Raw genomic sequence first — 19487 nt, forward strand, 5'->3', positions numbered from 1 at the left:
CCCCGATCCTCGTAGCCACCCCTGGGTGCCACAGCCCTCAGCACCCATCGGGGCGGGGGGGTCCCTGAGCCGGTACCGGGCAGGGAGACCCCAGGAGACGGTACAGGGCAGCGAGATTAGGGGAGACGGTACCGGGCAGGGGCACAGGGGAACCGGTACCGGGGAGGGCTGCCATGGGGAGCCGGTACCGGGAAGGATGCCATGGGGAGCCGGGACTGGGCAGCGAGCCCAGGGAATCCGGTATCAGGCATGGAGCCATGAGGAGCCGGTACCGAGAAGGAAGTCACGGGGAACCGGTACCGGGCAGCGAGCCCAAGGCAGCCGGTACCGGGCAGACGGCCGGCATTCCCCGCGTTCCCGGGCGGGCAGACGCCAGGGGGGGTGGGGGGGGGGGCGTAGGGGGGGGCGGGGATTGTCTCCCGTCCCGGCAGCTCCGACCTCCCAGCGGGGCACAACGGGGGCTGAGCCCATCCCTGGGGGGTCCTAACTTGAGCGTCCCCCCGTTGCAGGGGGTCCCGTCCCATCGGGGAGGGGGGGCTGATCCTGGGGGGTCCCATCCCTGGGGGCCTCATCTACAGGGGGGTGGGGCTGATCCTGGGAGGTCCCATCCTGGGGGGTCCTAACCCAACAGGTCCATCACGGTGGGGCGAGGTGGGGGGTCCCATCCCGGGGGTCCCATCCCGGAACTCCAAGGTTTGGGGAGGTGAGGTGGGGGGGGGTGCGGGGGGTGCCTGCGTACCCTATGGGACAACGCAGGGTGCGGGGGGGCGGCAATGCACGTACGTCCCCAGCCACCTGGAGGTTGTTTGGGGTTATAGGGGGGGAAGTGGGGTTATAAGGGGGGGGTGTTGTTTTTTTTGGGGGGGTCGCTGCGTGCGCAGGTGTAGCCCCGCCTCCCCCCTTGCGCACGCGCGGGGCGGCCCCTTCCCCTCCCCGCAGGTGCCCGGTGGGAGGGGTGAATTGGGGAGGGAGAGGGGGGGCTCTTAGGAAGGGGGAGGTGGGGGGGAGGTGTATGTATGCACTGCTGCTTTAAGGGGAGTGCCCGGAAGGGCGCACCCCCCCCACCCCAGGTCCGCCCCCGCCCCGCAGCGCACCGGCCCCGGTGGGGCGCGGTCCTGGCGCTCCGGCTCCGGTTTCTCCGGTACCTCCGGTACCGGGGCTATGGCGAGGAGCAACCGGTTGCTGCTCCTCCTCCTCCCGGGGTTGTTCCCGGTTCTTTTGAAGGTGACCGCCGCTTTTAACCTGGATCGTTTGTTCCCGGTGCTAAAGGAAGGTGAAACCCCCCGCGGGTTCTTCGGCTTCTCCGTAGCTCTGCACCGGCAAACAGAGAAGGGGAGCGCTGCCTGTGAGTGAGGGGGGGGCCTGGGGCAATAAAGGGGGAGGATTGGGGGTCTCACTGTGGGGAGGGGTCCCAGTGGGCTTGGATTAGGGAGTTCCGGGGGATGGGAGGGTCCTAATGGAGTGGGGGTCCCGAGGGGGCAAAGGTTCTGCTGCCGTAGGGGTAGGGATACACCCGGAGTGGGTGGTGGGGCTTGGGTGCAGGGGGAGGGGTGTTTGGGTGCTGGAAGGTAGAGGGCTGTCTTGGGAGGGGTCTTTCTTACCCCAGACCCCCCCTTCCCAGCAGAAGAATTGGATAATTGCTGTAAAACGGGCGTTTACCCCCCTGCTCGTGGCTTGTGCTTCGCACCCCTTCTCATCCTGACCCGGCGGCTCCCCCCTCCCCTTATCCCCATTGTGGGGTCCCCGAGCAGGACCCCCGGTGACACAGACAGGGCTGGTGGCACTGCGGGGACACGCTGGGACAGCAGCACCGGTGGCCACAGCCCCTGGCGGACCTCGGGAAGGGGGGGGGGGGGGGGAGGGGATACCCCCCCTTGGGGGGGCGAGTCCGGGCTGGATACCCCCCGGGGGCTGCGACATGTGTGTGTGTCCCCTCAGCTCCTGGCGAGGCTCGGGGGGAGCTGGGGGGGAACCTGTTGAGCTGTAATTCCTGCTGCCAGCCCCAACAAAAACCCCCTTTTCAGCCGGCTCATTCCCCGTGCCATCCCATCGCTGACCCTCACCGTCCCCCCCCTCCGCCTCCCATTGTTGCCCCCCATTCCCCCCCCCCTTTTCCTGGGCATCATCCCGGGCTCTCTCTTGCCCCGGAGGTGCGAGTTGCGTGGGGAAAGGGATGGGCTTGGGTTTTCCTCTCCCCAGGGCACAAGTTTGGGCTGGCTCATCCTCACCCGTGGGACTCCTGCTTGTGGGGGGGTTCCCTTTGGAGACCCCCAGGGTTCCCATCCCGCCTCCCCCCCCGCCCTCCTTCCATGAGGACCGGTGGCAGCTGCTGCAGGAGGCATGTGCTGCTCCACATTCCAGAGATGGATTTTGGCCGCTGGCCCCACCGTGGGATGTCTTCTTGTTGCTCCTGGCCAGGAGGGGAGTGAAGCTGCTTCCCCCTCGGGGGTGTGGGAGCCAGCCCAGCACCCCAGGGACCCCCCCCACCCCCCTCCAGCTCTCATCCATTCCCTTGGCTCTGGTGGCATCGGAGCAATGGGTTGGGGGCCACCAGGGTCGGGGACTGGGACAGATGGCTTTGTGTCCCCCTGAGATGGTGGTGGCCATGGCTTTGGGGGGGGCTCTGGCCCACATTTATGACATCCCCCCACCCCACCCCCCCCTCCATCGTGGGCCGTGTCCCACGCATGTCTGAGCATGAGGCTCCACGTTCCTCCTGGAGCTCTGAAGCCCCCACCCCAGGGGGGGGGTCTGAACCCCCAACCCAGGAACCCCTCGGTTGCCTGGGAGAGGGGGTGGGGGGCACAGGGGACCCTGATGAGGGGCCATGGGGGGGGTGTCCACCCCGGGGCCTTGGGAGGGGGGGGGGGGGGGGGGGGGAGGGCAGCAGCCCCGGGTGGGGTGTTGTGGGTGGAGGTGGTACAGGCACAAGCGTGTGTGCATGCGTGTGTGTGCATGCGTGTGTGTACACACCCCCCTCGGCCACCCCAGCCCCGAGCTGGGCTGCAGCAGCGTGGGGGTGAACCCAGTCTGGAGGTTCCCCTGCCCTTTGCTCACAGGTGGAGGGGTGGGGACAGGAAAGGGACACTTCCTGCACCATGTCCCCGACGGGGAGGTGTCCTGGTGCTTTTTATTATTATTATTTTTTGGTGTTGGGGGGGGGGGAGGGGCAGCTCAATGCTTGACCTCAGCTGAAGGTGGTGGTGATGATGATGATGATGATGCAGCTGGAGGGGTGGGGTGAGAGGAGAGGGATGCTCCGGGGTGGGTGCTGGCTCCGGAGTCTGGTGTGACTCCGGATTGTGTGTGCATGTTCATCACCCCCCTCTTCCCCCCCCCTCCGGCCTCCACCCTCGTCGTGTTTTTTTCACGTCCCGGAGCTGTGCCCAAGCAAAGGTTTGTTTGCTCGCTCCTCCCCAGCCAGGTGAAGGAGCTGCGGGGTTATCGGCACCCGGGGATTAGGAAACTCCTTCAGATGCCTCTGCCGGGTCCGGCCCCTCCCTCGGGGCTTGGATTGAGGTGGAAGGAGGGGGGGGAGATGGTTTTGACCTGTGGGCTCAGCTGGTGCCAAGAGAATCCCACCCATGTGGGTCTGGATGGGCTCTGGATGCTATGGGGAAACTGAGCACAGCGCTGAAAGCCCAGTGTGTGCTGGGGAGTGGGGGGGAGAGCAGCAGCACCCACATCTGCCAGCAGCACCCACATCTGCCAGCAGCCTTCTGGCTGCCTCAGTTTCCCTCCTGTGTGTGTGGCTGCTGCATGGGGTCCTTGGTGGTCCCAGCTGGCAGGGGGGCAGAGTGGGGCCGGCAGTGGGTGGCTCAGTTCCCAACTTTTCCCTCCCCCCTGCCTGGTGGTTTTTTTTCCTGTTGTTGTTGATGGCCAGAGCCCCTCCTGGCCATGCTCCCCCCCCTGCCCCCCCCCAAATCCTTGGCCGGGGGCCACCGGGGTCCTGCGGGGCTGCAGCTCCTTGGCAGGCAGAGGGGGGACGGATGTGGTGGGGCTGACATCAGGGGGGGCATCCAGGGGGTCATCTGTCCCTCTGTCTGTCTGTCTGTCCATCCATTCGTCCTGCTTTGAGATCTCCCCCCTCTGCCACCTCCCTTTTTAGCCTCTCCCCCCCCCCCCCCCAATATCACCCAATTTCCCTTCTCAGGGCTCCCCAGGGTGGGATCATTGCAACCCCCCCCCTCCCCACACCACCACTGTACTGGGGTTTGGGGCTGGCCAGGGGGGCCCTGGGGGTGGGCTATGCTGGGAACACCCCTCAGTTGCCTGCTTGAGGTTTGGGGGGGGGTGGGGGGTGTTTTGGGGTGAGATGTTCAAACCTGGAGCATCTTCCAGCCCTGGGATGGGGGAGGAGATCTGGGGGGAGGGTCCCCTGTGGCCCGGATGGAGTGGAGCAGGGTGGGGGCTGTGCCAGAGCCCCCCCCCCCCCCCCCCTTCCCGTACTTCTGCCCACTTTTCCCTGCCCTGCATCTTGGCACTCTGCCCCCCTCCAGTCTGTCAAGAGATGGATGAGGAGCCACACTCACTGCCCAGCTGCTCCCCACCCTGGGGAGGGGGCTGTGCCCCCCCTTCCCATCACAGCCCCCCCTGCGCACATCCCTCACTCCCCTGGCCCGGCTGAGCCTCTTTCTCCATCCCCATCCCATCCCCTCCACCCTGGGGGTACCCCCCACCCACCCCCCTGCCTTGGCCAGCACCCGGACCCCCCCCCCGTGTAACCCGGGCGGGTTAGGAGGGGGCACGGCCCTCACATTCCTGCATCCCTCCCTCCCTTCCCAACCTCCCCCTCTCCCTGCTGTTTGTCTGTCCTTCTGTCCCTCTGCTCTGGCTGTCCCAGCTCAGGGGCCTGGGCTGAGCCCCCCCCCACTGCCCTCACCCCCCTCCCCTCCCTTGCCCCCCCACTCTGTGTGGACCAGGGCCCCAAACTGGTCCCAGTCTCCCCAAGATGGGAGCCCCAGCATCCCAACTCCAGGCTTTCAAGCAGGGGTCCAGGTGGCAACATTGGGTGGGAGGCACCCTTCCCCCCACTTGCTCTTGGGGGTGAGGGTCAGAAGCCCCCCTTGGACCCCCCTCAGGAGCAGAGCCAATGGGTGGGCTGCTTGCTGGGAAGTCTTGGCTGGAGGCACTGGAGCTGCTTGGCTTGGATCTGCCCCCCCCCGCCCCCCTCCCCAACTGGGACTTGGGGGGCGCAGTCACCAAAGGGGGGGGTCAGGAATGGATTTGTTTGGAGGGGGGGGGTCTGGCCATTGCAGGACCACCCAGGGGGGGCTGGGGGCAAATGGTGGCAGCACCCAGCAAGGGCCATCTGGGTGTCCTTGTCCCCAGGAGCTGCACTGATGGAAGGAGGGGGGGGGGCATCACCCCCAGGGCTGGGGGGGGTTGGGTGGGGAGCAGGACCCCCCCTGATTTCTTCTCCCTTCAGCCCTGAGTCACAGCGTGGCTGCCCTGAGTCATTTCCCCTTTAGATAAGTGGGGACAATAGTGCCCCTTGTCCCCCCCCCATGTCCCTCAAATATCCTGGGGGGGGGATTAAAGGGGAGGGAAATTGGGGAAGGGGGGGGGGAGTTTCAGATTCTTTTGTACCAGGTTGGACAAAATCAAGAGACATCAACCCCCTTCTCCATCTCCTCATCTAGTGGGTGCTGGGTTTTTTTTCATTTTTTTTTTTTTTGGGGGGGGTGGGGAGGCTGCAGACCCCAGTCTAAAATGGGGAAAAGGGGGGACCACCCCCCCCCCCCACCCCCCCATTATCCCCCTTATTCCTGAGAGGTTTCTCAGGGGCTGAGCAATTCTGACTTCCCACCCCCCCCCAAAAAAAAAACAAAAAACCCAAAACCTGCAGCATCAGGGCTGACTCAGCCATGTGCCCATCATCTGGGGGGGGGGCCACCCCCCCCTTCCATGCCGTGCCCGGGCGGGGGCTGCCTGGGGGCCCCACATTCCTCCTGTGTTTGAGCTTTGAGTCACCCAACCCAGCCCTGCCTGGACCTGCCTGGCTTCTTCCTCAACATCCCCAAAATTCCTGCCCCGGGGCAGAGCAGGAGGATGAGGACAACCAAGGTGGGGGGGGGGACACGGAGGATGAGGACAACCAAGGTGGGGGGGGGACACGGAGGATGAGGACAACCAAGGTGGGGGGGGGGGGACACACAACGAGGAGCTGGGGTTGTCCTTGTCCCCTCCCCTCCAGGCTGGCTGAGACCTCACCAGCTCCTTACCCCAGGGAGGTTTCAGGGGTGCAGCAGCTCCCCGGGCGTCTTGTGGGGGGGATGTGGTGTCCCCAGTTTTTGTCCTTTTGGGAGAGGAGGAGGGGGGTGTGACACGGGGACACACGCTCACACTCTCACTCTCACACTCTCACACTCTCACACTCTCACACTCTCTCACTCTCACACACTCTCACACTCTCACACTCACTCTCACACTCACTCTCACACTCACTCTCACACTCACTCTCTCACTCTCACACACACTCTCACACTCTCACACTCACTCTCACGCTCACAGCACGCTCACGCTCACACACACTCGCACACACACTCGCACACACACTCGCACACACACTCGCACACACTCTCGCACACACTCTCGCACACACTCTCGCACACACACACTCACACACACACTCTCACACACACTCACACTCTCACACACACACACACTCACACACTCACACTCACACACTCACTCACACTCACTCACACTCACCAACTCACACTCACTCACACACTCACACACACTCACACACACTCACACACACTCACACACACTCACACACACTCACACACACTCACACACTCTCACACACTCACACACACACACACACACACTTCCTCTGCTGGCACGATGTCCCCGTGACTCCTCCACTCCATTGTCCCCGCCGTGCCCAAGGACTTCCCAGCGGAAAGGTTGGTCCTTCCGCACCCCCCCTGCCACTTGGGGTCCTCCTGACACCCCCCAGCCCACCCTGAGGTCCCCCCCACATTGTCCCCCTTTTTTTTTTTTTTTTTTAGGGGGGGGTGTGCTCAGGTGGGTGCTGGGGTCCCCTTTGGTGTCACCCTAAAGCCCCATGGGGTGCTGCTGTCCCCCCAGCCGTGTGGCACTGCTGTCACTCAGCTGGGATGTCCCTGCCCCCCCCCCAGGGACCTGAGTCACCCCCAGAAGGACACGGTGACCCGAGAGGGGGTGGGGGAGGCAAGGCTGGATCCTTCCTGGGAAGAAGGATGCACGTGTGTCCCTGGGGTATCTGTGCTGGGCACCTGGCCCTGCTCCAGCATCTCCTGGGGCTTCCTCAGCATCCCTGGTTGTTCTCCTCCATTCCCTGCTCCTTCTCCTCCTCCATCTTCTTATTCTCCTTCTCTTCTCTTCCCTTGTTCTTTTCCCTCGTTTCTCCTTCTCCATCCCCTGGTTGTTCTTCTCCTCCATTCCCTGCTCCTTCTCCTCCTCCATCTTCTCATCCTCCTTCCTCCTCCCTTCCTTCTTCTCCTCTTCTATCCTTCTATCTTCTATCCTTCTATCCTGTTCTTCTCCTCCTCTATTCCCTCGTTCTCCTTCTCCAATCCCCTGGTTGTTCTTCTCCTCCATTCCCTGCTCCTTCTCCTCCTCCAGTTCATCTCATCCTCCTCCTCCTCCCCTTCCTTCTTCTCCTCTTCTATCCCCTTGTTCTTTTCCTCCTCTTCCCTCATTTTCCTTCTCCATTCCCTGATTGTTCTCCTTCATTCCTGCTCCTTCTCTCTCCTCCATCTTCTCATTCTCCTCCTCCACTCACCTTCATTCTCCTCCTCTTCTCTTCCTTTATTCTCTTCCTCTTCTCTTCCCTTGTTCTTTTCCTCCTCTATTCCCTCGTTCTTCTTGCCATTCCCTGGTTGTTGTTCCCCTTCATTCCAGCTCCTTTTCCAGCACTCCCTGGTTCTTTTCCTCCTCTATTCCCTCATTCTTCTCCTCTAATCCCTCATTCTCCTTCTCCATTCCCTGGTTGTTATTCTCCTCCATTCCCTGGTCCTTTTCCAGCATTCCCTGGTCCTTTTCTCCTTCATTTCCCTCATTTTTCTCCTCCTCCATCCCCTGGCAGGCTGAGGGAGCTGGACAGACCCCAGCTGTCCCGTGGAGGTCCCGGCCTCTCTGCTGCTCCAGAGGTTTCCCGGGAAGGCTGCTGGGTGTTTACACAGCTGGGGGGGGCCCTTCCAGCTGCTTGGCCATCCAGGGTTTGGAGGGGTTCAGCCTCACCCCCCCTCCCCCTCTGATGATACCCCCCAGCTCTGGGCTCCAGCTGGCTGAAGAATCACCATGTCACCTCCTGGCCACCACCCCCCTGTCCCCAGAAATCCTGGAATCCTAGAACTGGCTGTGTTGGAAGGGACCTCAGAGCTCCTCAAGTCCAACCCTTGATCCACTCCCCCCGTGGTTCCCAGCCCATGGCACTGAGTGCCACATCCAGGCTCTTTGGAAATATCTCCAGGGATGGAGAATCCACCCCTTCCCTGGGCAGCCCATTCCAATGGCTGAGCACCCTCTCCAGAAAGAAATTCTTCTAATGTCCAACCTAAACCTCCCCTGGCACAACTTGAGACCTCTTGTGCCCTCTTGTCTTGCTGAGAGTTGCCTGGGAAAAGAGCCCAACCCCCCCCTGGCTCCAACCTCCTTTCAGGGAGTTGGAGAGAGTGATGAGGTCTCCCCTGAGCCTCCTCTTCTCCAGCCTCAACACCCCCAGCTCCCTCAGCCCTTCCTCACAGGACTTGTGCTGGATCCCTTCCCAGCCTCCTTGCTCTTCTCTGGACCTGCTCCAGCACCTCAATCTCCTTCCTGAGCTGAGGGGCCCAGAACTGGACACAGGACTCAAGCTGTGGCCTCCCCAGGCTGAGCACAGGGGCAGAATCCCTTCCCTGGACCTGCTGGCCACGCTGTTCCTGAGCCAGCCCAGGATGCCATTGGCCTTCTTGGCCACCTGGGCACACTGCTGCCTTCCTCTTCAGCTTCCTGGCAATCCAGACTCCCAGCTCCCTTTCTGCCCCTCTGTGCCCAGCCTGGAGCTCCCCATGGGGTTCTTGTGGCCAAAGTGCAGGACCCGGCACTTGGCCTTGTTGAACCAATGAAGTTATGGGGGTGGGAGGGTGGGTTCTCTGCACCCAGAGCACCCACCACACCCACCCACCCATCTCTGCTGCCCCTCCCCAGGCTGCTGGTGGGAGCCCCCCGGGACAAGGAGCCAGTGAATGGCACCCGGACGGGCGCTGTCTATGCCTGTCCCCTCACTGCTGCCACCAGAGACTGCCAGCGCCTGGACATCGAGCTGAAGAGTAAGGGGAGCACCCCAAAAATCTCCCCCCGACACCCCAAAAAAACCCCCCACCTGGTCCCCTCTCTGACGCTGTCCCCTCTCCAGGTGAGCCAGACAAAGCCATCATCGATGACATGTGGCTGGGGGTGACAGTGGCCAGCCAGCGGCAGCCAGCTGGGAGGGTCCTGGTGAGTCCCCCCCCCCTGCTCCCAAATTCTTTGCACGCCCCCCTCCCCAGATTTTTGACCCCCCTCCCTCCCTCCCGTCTCCTGAGGTGGTGCTGGCAGTGAGCTGGCACCTCGCACACCTGCACGAAGCCACCATGGAGCTGGTGTCCCCAGCGTGGTGTCCCCAGGCAGAGGTGCTGGGGGGGCTCCACTGTCACCTCCCTGTCCCCTGGGGAAGGGGGGGGGGTGGGGAGGGCATGGACACCTCTCCTGGGAGAGTGTCCTGGTGGGGATGGACTGAAGCTCTTGGGAACATCTCGGGAGCATCTCGGGTGCTTCCAGGGCTTGGGGAGAATCTCAGGAGCATCTTGGATGCTCCCAGGATCTTGGTAAAATCTCAGGAGTATCTTGGATGCTCTCAAGGTTTGGGGAGGATCTTGGGAGCATCTCAGGAGCATCTTGGATGCTCCCAGGATCTTGGGAACATCTCAGGAGCATCTTGGATGCTTCAGTAGCATTTTGGATGCTCTCAGGACCTTGGGAGCATCTCAGGAGCATCTTGGATGCTTCAGTAGCATTTTGGATGCTCTCAGGACCTTGGGAGCATCTCAGGAGCATCTCAGATGCTCCCAGCGTTTTGGGAGAATCTCCAGAGCATCTTGGGAGCACCTCAGGAGTAGCTTGGATGCTCCTGGGACTTTGGGAGCATCTCAGGAGCATCCTAGATGCTTTCAGTAGCATTTTGGATGCTCTCAGGACCTTGGGAGCATCTCAGGAGCATCTTGGATGCTCTCAGGATCTTGGGAGCATCTCAGGAGCATCTTGGATGCTCCCAGGGTTTGGGGAGAATCTCAGGAGTATCTTGGATGCTCTCAGGACCTTAGGAACATCTCAGGAGCATCTTGGATGCTCTCAGGGTTTTGGGAGAGGATCTTGGGAGCATCTCAGAGCATCTTGGATGCTCTGAGGATCTTGGGAGCATCTCAGGAGCATCTTGGATGCTTCAGTAGCATTTTGGATGCTCTCAGGATCTTGGGAGCATCTCAAGAGCATCTCAGATGCTTTCAGGAGCTCTCAGCTGGCAGGACCCTGCAGACCCTCACACCAGGTCACCTCTGGGCCCCCCAACACCAGCAGGATGGGCCAGGGGGTGGTGACCTGGGGGAGGAGGGGGCCGGATCCCCTCCTCGTTTTTTTTTTTTTGGGGTGCTGAGGGGCGGGATGTCCCCCCCAGGCCTGCGCCCACCGTTACACCAAGGTGCTGTGGTCGGGCAACGAGGACCAGCGGAGGATGGTGGGGAAATGCTACGTGAGGGGCAACGACCTCCACCTCAACCTGAGTGACGAGTGGCAGACCTACCACAACGAGATGTGCAACTCCAACACCGACACCGAGACGAGACCGGAATGTGCCAGATGGGCACCAGCGCCGGATTCGCCTCCAACATCATCTACTTCGGGGCACCCGGAGCCTATAACTGGCAAGGTGGGTGCCAGCTGCCTGGGGCACCCCCGGGGGACGTGGTCTGGGGGGGGGCAGAGGGGAGTGGGAGCACAGAATGGGGTTGTTGGAGGGGGGAAAGGGTGCAGTGGTGAAGGGTGGAGAAGACCTCGAAGGGCATCGAGTCCAACCGTCCACCCAACCCCATCCAACCACCCCCACCTTATCCATCCATGCACCCAACCCCCACCCACCCAACTCCCATGCACCCAACTCCCATGCACCCAACTCCCACCCACCCAACCCCCACCCACCTGACCCCCCCTGTCCCCCAAGGGCCATGTCCTACCTGATTTTCTGAAGACCTCAAAGGGCATTGAGTCCAACCATCCACCCAACCCCCCCATGTCCAACCATCCACACCCCCCCACCTTGTCCACCCACCCCACCATCCATCCAACCCCCCCATGTCCAACCATCCACCCAACCCCCATCCACCCACACCATCCAACCAACCCCACCTTATCCAACCATCCACCCACCCCCTCATGTCCAACCATCCACCCAACCCCCATCCACCTACCTGTCCACCCAACCCCCCCTGTCCCCCAAGGGCCATGTCCTACCTGATTTTCTGAAGACCTCGAAGGGCATTGAGTCCAACCATCCACCCACCCCCACCTTATCCACCCACCCCACCATCCATCCAACCCCCTCGTGTCCAACCATCCAACCATCCACCCAACCCCCCCTGTCCCCCAAGGGCCATGTCCTACCTCATTTTCTGAAGACCTTGAAGGCCATCAAGTCCAACCATCCACCCACCCAACCCCCCCATGTCTCCCAAGTACTTAACAAGTCCAACCATCCACCCAACCCTCCCCATGTCCAACCATCCACCCAACCCCATCCACCCACCCATCCAACCACCCCCACCTTATCCAACCATCCACCCAACCCCCCCCATGTCCAACCATCCACCCAACCCCCCCCATGTCCAACCATTCACCCAACCCCATCCACCCACCCATCCAACCACCCCTACTTTATCCAACCATCCACCCAACCCCCCTGTCCCCCATGTGCCATGTCCTACCTGGTTTTCTGAAGACCTCAAAGCCATCAAGTCCATCTACCCAACCCACCTTGTCCAACCATCCATCAACCCCTGCCTTATCCAACCATCCACCCAACCCCCCCCAGTCCCCCATGTGCCGTGTCCTACCTGATTTCTGAACACCTCAAAAGTCATCAAGTCCAACCATCCACCCACCCCCACCTTGTCCAACCGTTCACCCTGTCCCCCAAGTCCTACTGATTTTTGAACACCTCCAGGCAGGAGGATGCCACCACCACTGCCCTGACACCCTCTGGTGTCCCTGCTGTCCCACCTAAATCTCCTCTGGACAACTTGAGGCCATTTCCTCTTGTCCCTTGGGAGAGGAGACTGAGCTCTCCTCAGTCCAATCCTTTCCTGGAGCTGTAGAGCCTGAGAAGGTCTCACCCCCACAGCCTCCTTTGCTCTGGGCTCAACAACTCCAGGTCCTTCAGAATTTTTCCACCCCCATCTCCTTGTCCTCCAACCCCTTCTCCTTGTTCTCCAACCCCTTCTCCTTGTTCTCCAACCCCTTCTCCATGTCCTCCAGCCCCTTCTCCATATCCTCCAGCCTCTTCTCCGTGTTCTCCACCCCCTTCTCTGTGTTCTCCAACCCCATATTGTTCTCCAACCCCTTCTTGTTTCCAGCCCCTTCTCCATGTCCTCCAGTCCCTTCTCCATGTCCTCCAACCCCTTCTCCATGTCCTCCAGTCCCTTCTCCATGTCCTCCAACCCCTTCTCCATGTCCTCCAGTCCCTTCTCCTTGTCCTCCAACCCCTTCTCCTTGTTCTCCAACCCCTTCTCCATGTCCTCCAACCCCTTCTCCTTGTTCTCCAACCCCTTCTCCATGTCCTCCAGTCCCTTCTCCATGTCCTCCAACCCCTTCTCCTTGTTCTCCAGCCCTTCTCCATGTTCTTCAACCCCATATTGTTCTCCAACCCTTTCTTGTTTTCCAGCCCCTTCTCATCTCCTCCCACCCCTTCTCCATGTCCTCCAACCCTTCTCCATGTCCTCAACCCCTTCTCCATGTCCTCCAACCCCTTCTCCATGTCCTCCAACCCCTTCTCCTTGTCCTCCAACCCCTTCTCCATGTTCTCCAACCCCTTCTCCATGTCCTCCAGCCCCTTCTCCTTGTTCTCCACCCCCTTCTCCTTGTTCTCCAACCCCTTCTTCTCCTCCAACCCCTTCTCCTCCAACCCCATCTCCATGTTCTCCATCCCCTTCCCCACTCCCTCACCCTTCCCTGCCCATGCTCCAGTCCCTCAATGTCCTTCAAATGACCTTTAGGATCCTCCAGCCCAACCATCACCTGCCCGGGCGTCACCAGAACGCTTGTGCACGTCTTTGCACCTTGAGTGTCCCACACCCATCACACGTCTGCACCCTTGGGTGTGCTCTGCAGGGGGGAGGGGATTCCCCCCTCCTTGTGAGGGGTTTCACACCCCCCCAATCCCCCTCCCCAAATTGCAGGTACTGACTACATGCTGCAGCGGGAGATGTGGGACCTGCACGACTTCTCCTACCCCAACAAGAAAAAGGGGAACATCTACATAGGTGGGGGGCAGCGGGGTGGGGGGGCTTCCCTGTTGGGGTAGGGGGTGGGTTTTGGGGTGAAGAGGAGGGAGGGTCCTACCCTGTTTGTGTCCCCCCCTTACCAGGGGGTTTGGCAGCAGGGAAATGGGGAGGGGGGTGATGGGGTGAAAAGGGGTGGGGGGGATTTGGGGAGGGGGGGATTTAGGGGGGGTTCCTGTCCTGGTCCCTCCCTCACTGGGTGGGTTTGCAGCAGAGGACACGATGGGGGGGGGTGGGGGATATTGTGGGGGGAAGGTGGGGTGCAGGGGTGTGGGAGGGGATTGGGGGGGATGGGGGGAGGCTCCTGCCAGGACCCCCCCCCCTTTCCCAAGGGGATTTGGTAGCGGGGGACACGGTGGAGATGGAGTTGAGAGGGAGCTTGGGGGGTGGGTGTAGGGATATGGGGGAGGGAATTTGGGGTGCAGGGCTGGGGGGATGGATATAGGGATACAGGGGGAGGGAATTTGGGGTGCAGGGGGGTCCAGGTGGGGGTTCTTCCCTCTTTCCCCCCTCACCGGGGTGCCATGGGCAGGGTACACGGTGGAGTGGATTGAGAGGGGATGGATATAGGGATATAGGGATAGAGGGGAGGGAATTTGGGGTGCAGGGATGTATTGGGGGGTCTCCCCCTTCCCCCCCCCTCACTGGGGGGTGTTGTGGGGATTGGGGGAGGGCATGAGGGGAGGAGCTTTGGGTGCAGGGTTGTGGGGGATGGATATAGGTATAGGGGGGATGGACATAGGCATGCAGTGATGGAGGGGAAGGAATTTGGGGTGCAGGGCTGTATTGGGGTCTCTCCCCTCACCCGTGGGTGCCGTGGGCAGGGTCCACGGTGGGGATGGATTGGGGGGTGGGCATGAGGGGAAGAGTTTTGGGGTGCTGGGGTGCAGGGTTATGGTGGATGGATATAGGGATAGGGGGATGGATATAGGGATATTGGGATATGGGGGGAGGGAATTCGGGGTGCAGGGCTGTAGTGGGGTGTCTCCCCTCACCCGTGGGTGCCGTGGGCAGGGTACACGGTGGCAGTGGGCAGCGGGGTGCTGCAGCAGGAGGCCGTGACCGTGGTGAGCGGAGCCCCGCGGTACCGGCACACGGGGGCCGTGTTCTGCTGAGCCGCAGCTCCCAGCAGAGCCTGACCCGGACCCAGCTCCTCCCCGAACCCAGGTCGGGTCCTACTTCGGCAGCGCCCTGGCCCTGGCTGACCTCAACAACGATGGGTGAGGGGACCCCCCCCCCCCCCTAAGCCCCCAAGCCCCCCCCAAACCCCTAAACACCCCCCTAAACCCGCCCCGAACCCCAAACACCCCCCAACCCCAAATACCCAACCCCAAACACCCAACCCCAAACACTCAACCCCAAACACCCCCCCCAAACTCCAGACACCCCCCCCCAAACACCCAACCCCAAACACCCTCCCCAAACCCAAACACCCCCTAAACCCCCCCAAGCCCCAAAACACCCCCAAAACACCCCCCCCAACCCCAAACACCCCCCCCAACCCCAAACATCCCCCCCAAACACCCCCCCAAACCCCAAAACACCCCCTAAACACCCCTCTAAACCCGCCCCGAACCCCAAACACCCAACCCCAAACACCCCCCCCAAACTCCAAACACCCCCTAAACCCCCCCAGCCCCAAACACCCCCCAAACACCCCCCCAAACCCCAAAAGACCCCCCAACCCCAAACACCCCCCCAACCCCAAACACCCCCCCCAAACCCCAAACAGCCCTGAAACCCTAAACCCCCCCTCCCAAACCCCAAACCCCCCCCCCCAAACTCCAAGCACCCCCGCAAACCCCAGAACACCCCCCAAACACCCCCCAAACCCCAAACACCCCCCCCCCCAAACCCCTGCAGGGGCTCAGGGGCTCTGGGGGGTCTGTGATGGGGGGGGGTTTGGTTTTGGGGGGAAGGGGATCTACATTTTGGGGGGTTCTCTACATTTTGGGATGGTTTCCCTACATTTGGGGGGGTCTCTAAGTTTTGGGATGGTTTCTCTACATTTTGGGGGGATCTCTAAATTTTGGGGGGGTTCATTATGTTTTGGGGGGTTCTCTATGTTTTGGGATGGTTTCTGTGCATTTTGAGAAGGGTCTCTACGTTTTGGGGGGCTCTCTACATTTTGGGATGGTTTCCCTACATTTTTGGGGTCTATAAGTTTTGGGATGGTTTCTCTACATTTGGGATGGTTTCCCTACATTTGGGGGGGGTCTATAAGTTTTGGGATGGTTTCTCTAAGTTTTGGGATGGTTTCTCTACATTTTGGGATGGTTTCCCTACATTTTGAGGGGGTTCTCTACATTTTGGGGGGGTCATTATGTTTTGGGAGAGTTCTCTATATTTTGGGGGAATTCTCTACATTTTGGGATTGTTTCCCTACATTTGGGGGGGTCTCTATGTTTTGGGATGGTTTCTTTACCTTTTGAGAAGGGTCTCTACATTTTGGGGGGGCTCTCTACATTTTGGGGGGGGTCTCTACATTTTGGGATTGTTCCCTACTTTTTGGGGCATTCTCTACGTTTTGGGATGGTTTCTCTACATTTTTAGGAGGCCCTCTACATTCTTGGGGACGTTCTCTACGTTTTAGGGGGATTTTCTACACTTCCAGGGGGGGGGTCTCTACATTCAGTATTTCCTAAATTTTTCGGGGGGGTTTCCCCACCTTTTAGGGGGGGGGAGAGTTCCTTATATTGCGGGGGAGGTTGGGCACAGCTTGAAGGGGGGATCCTTACATTTGGGGGGGGACCCCACATTTTGGGGGGGGATTTCCCCCACTTTTTGGGGAAGGTGTGAAGCCCCCAGCCCCAATTTCCTTCTCATGTGTCCCCCCCCCCCCCAGGTGGCAGGACCTGGTGGTGGGGGCTCCTTATTACTTCCAGAGGAAGCAGGAGGTGGGGGGGGCAGTCTATGTCTACATGAATGAGGTGGGGGGGTTCCAGCCCCACCCAGTCTGGTCCTTACTGGTCCCAGTTACTCTGCTTTTGGCTTCGCCGTGGCCACCATCGGGGACATCAACCAGGATGGATTCCAGGGTGAGGGGCCTTGGGGGGGGGGGCTTTGAGAGGGGGGGGGGGTCACATCCAGGCTGGTTTTATGGTTGGGGGGTGTCTGGGAAGGGAGGGGGGGTCCTGCTTGAGGAGGGGTGGGGGGGGGGTTTGGGGTGAAGAGGAGGAGAGAGATGGATGGGGGGAGGGCTTGGGTCCCAACCCGTGGGGCTGACTCTGGTCTTCCCCCCCCCCCCCCCTCTTCCCCCCCCCCACCCCACCCCAGACATCGCTGTGGGGGCTCCTTTTGAGGGACCTGCAAGGTTTACATCTACCACAGCAGTGCTGAGGGGCTGCTGGACAAACCCCGGCAGGTAATGGCCCCCCCAGGACCCCCCTGAGCCTCTCATCCCCCTCCCCAGAAACCCCTCACTAGGGCTCTGAATCCCCCCCCAAGTTCCCCCCCCCCGACTTCCCCCCCCCCGACATTCCCCCCCCCCCGATTTCCCCCCCCCCGATTTCCCCCCCCCCGATTTCCCCCTCCCCGAATTTCCCCCCCAAATTTCCCCCCTAAACTTCCCCCCCCAAACTTCCCCCCCCAAACTTCCCCCCCCCAAACTTCCCCCCCCAAACTTCTCCCCCCCAAATTCTCCCCCCCAAATTCTCCCCCCAAATTCTCCCCCCCAAGCTTCCCCCCCAAACTTCCCCCCCCCAAGCTCCCCCCCCCCCAAGTTCCCCCCCCCCAAGTTCCCCCCCCCAAGTTCCCCCCCCCAAGTTCCCCCCCCCCCAAGTTCCCCCCCCAAATTCTCCCCCCCAAACTTTTTCCCCCCCAAACATTTCCCCCCCCAAACCTTTTCCCCCCCAAAACCTTTTCCCCCCCCAGCACCCCCTCCCCAGGACACCAGCTCCATCCATTCCACGGGGTTGGGATGGGGGGGTTGGAATCTCCGGATCTCTGGGGATTTCTGAGCCGTGGGGGATGGATGGACACCTCCCCCCCCCATCCCCTATGCCCCCCCCATTGCCCCCCCCCCAAATCTGCCGTGGCCCCCCCAGGTGATCAGTGGGGCAGAGCTGGGCCCCGCCAGCCTCCAGACTTTTGGGTACTCCCTGAGTGGGGGGTTGGACGTGGATGGGAATTCCTACCCGGATCTCCTGGTGGAAGCTTGGCCGAGAGGGTGGTCCTGCTCCGGTAGGATGGGGGGCACAAATAGGGTGGGGGGGGGTCACACATAGGGTGAGGGTGGGGTCACACATAGGGTGGGGGGGGTCCCCACATAGGGTGAGGGGGGGTCCCACACGGGGTGAGGGGGGGGGGGTTCCACGTAGGGTGAAGGGGGGGGGTCCCACGTAGGGTGAGGTGGTGGTGGGGGGTCCCACATAGGGTGAGGGGGGGTCCCTGCATAGGGTGAGGGGGGGGTCCCCACATAGGGCGAGGGGGGGGGATCACACATAGGGTGAGGGGGGGGATCACAAATAGGGTGAGGCGGGGGGTCCCACGTAGGGTGAGGGGGGGTCCCTGCATAGGGTGAGGGGGGGGTTCCACGTAGGGTGAGGGGGGGTCACAAATAGGGTGAGGGGGGGGTCCCCGCATAGGGCGAGGGGGGGGGGGTCATGCATAGGGTGAGGGGGGGTCCCACGTAGGACGAGGGGGGGGGGTTCCATGTAGGGTGAGGGAGGGGGGCACAAATAGGGCAAGGGGGGAGTCCCCGCATAGGGCGAGGGGGGGGTCCCACATGGGGTGAGGAGGGGGGGTCACAAATAGGGTGAGGGGGGGGGTCCCACATAGGGTGAGGGGGGGGGGGGTCCTGGGAGGGGGTCCACGTAGGGTGAGGGGGGGGTCACAAATAGGGTGAGGGGGGGGTCCCGTGTAGGGTGAGGGGGGGGGGGGGGGTCACAAATAGGGTGAGGGGGGGGTCCCGTGTAGGGTGAGGGGGGGGGGGGTCACAAATAGGGTAGGGGTGGGGGTTCCATGTAGGGTGAGGGGGGGTCCCGGGAGGGGGAGGGGGTCCCACGTAGGGTGAGGGGGGGGAGTCCCCACATAGGGTGATGGGGGGGTCACAAATAGGGTGAGGGGGGGGTCCCATGTAGGACGAGGGGGAGGGGGGGCGCAAATAGAGTGAGGGGGGGGTCCCCGCATAGGGTGAAGGGGGGGTCCCACATGGGGTGAGGAGGGGGGGTCACAAATAGGGTGAGGGGGGGGAGTCCCACATAGGGTGAGGTGGTGGTGCGGGGTCCCACATAGGGTGAGGGGGGGGGGGGGTCCCAGGGAGGGGGTCCCATGTAGGGTGAGGGGGGTTCACAAATAGGGTGAGGGGGGGGTCCCCGCATAGGGCGAGAGGGGGGGTCCTGCATAGGGTGAGAGGGGGGTTCCCACATAGGGTGAGGTGGTGGGGGGGGGGTCCACAGCCCTCCTGCCACCCCCCAGGGCTGCATCCTGCCCCTGCCAGCACCTGGGGACACGGTGGTGACACCAGGCGCGTGGTGGTGGCACCAGGGAGAAGGAGGGGGGGGGGAAGGAGGCTGTGATACAGGGGGGGGGGACACACACTCAAGTGCCCCCCCCTCAAATCTGTGCCCAGAGCTCGTCCCGTCATCAACATCTTGACAAAACCTTCACAGTGACCCCCAGCAGGTGGATCCTGCCCGCTGCACCCCCCAGGCCTGGTGAGACCCCCCCCATGCACACACGGCCCCCCCGGGGGGGTCACCACGGTGCCACCCCCTCCCCTGACTGTCCCCTTGTGCCCCTCCCCCCCCAGCATCACCGTCACCGTCTGCTTCTCCTACAAGCAGAGTGCAGGAGACCCCGGTACAAGGAGAGCATCAGTGAGTGGGGGTGCACACGCGTGTGCACGGGGGAGGGGAGTGCACGCAAGGTGGGGGTGGGTGCACACGTGTGTGTGTGTGAGCACGGGATGGTCGTGGATGTGCACGA

General features: G+C 62.0%; 1 protein-coding gene across 1 annotated transcript in view; it reads left to right on the forward strand.

Moving 5' to 3' along the window:
• Nucleotides 1-257: 257 nt before the first annotated feature.
• Nucleotides 258-19487, forward strand: part of ITGA3 (integrin subunit alpha 3) — a 19563-nt gene continuing 333 nt past the window's right edge. The window contains 20 exon segments of the mRNA XM_071728253.1: nt 258-324; nt 1282-1345; nt 9181-9302; nt 9389-9471; nt 10685-10843; nt 10846-10936; nt 13458-13541; nt 14574-14663; nt 14666-14722; nt 14725-14779; nt 16405-16511; nt 16514-16597; nt 16836-16865; nt 16868-16923; nt 17606-17705; nt 17708-17741; nt 19132-19154; nt 19157-19180; nt 19183-19216; nt 19312-19378. Coding sequence (XP_071584354.1) covers nt 258-324; nt 1282-1345; nt 9181-9302; nt 9389-9471; nt 10685-10843; nt 10846-10936; nt 13458-13541; nt 14574-14663; nt 14666-14722; nt 14725-14779; nt 16405-16511; nt 16514-16597; nt 16836-16865; nt 16868-16923; nt 17606-17705; nt 17708-17741; nt 19132-19154; nt 19157-19180; nt 19183-19216; nt 19312-19378 — 1431 coding nt within the window.

Source organism: Heliangelus exortis, chromosome 29 (genome assembly GCF_036169615.1).
Source record: "Heliangelus exortis chromosome 29, bHelExo1.hap1, whole genome shotgun sequence".
Lineage (NCBI taxonomy): Eukaryota > Metazoa > Chordata > Aves > Apodiformes > Trochilidae > Heliangelus > Heliangelus exortis.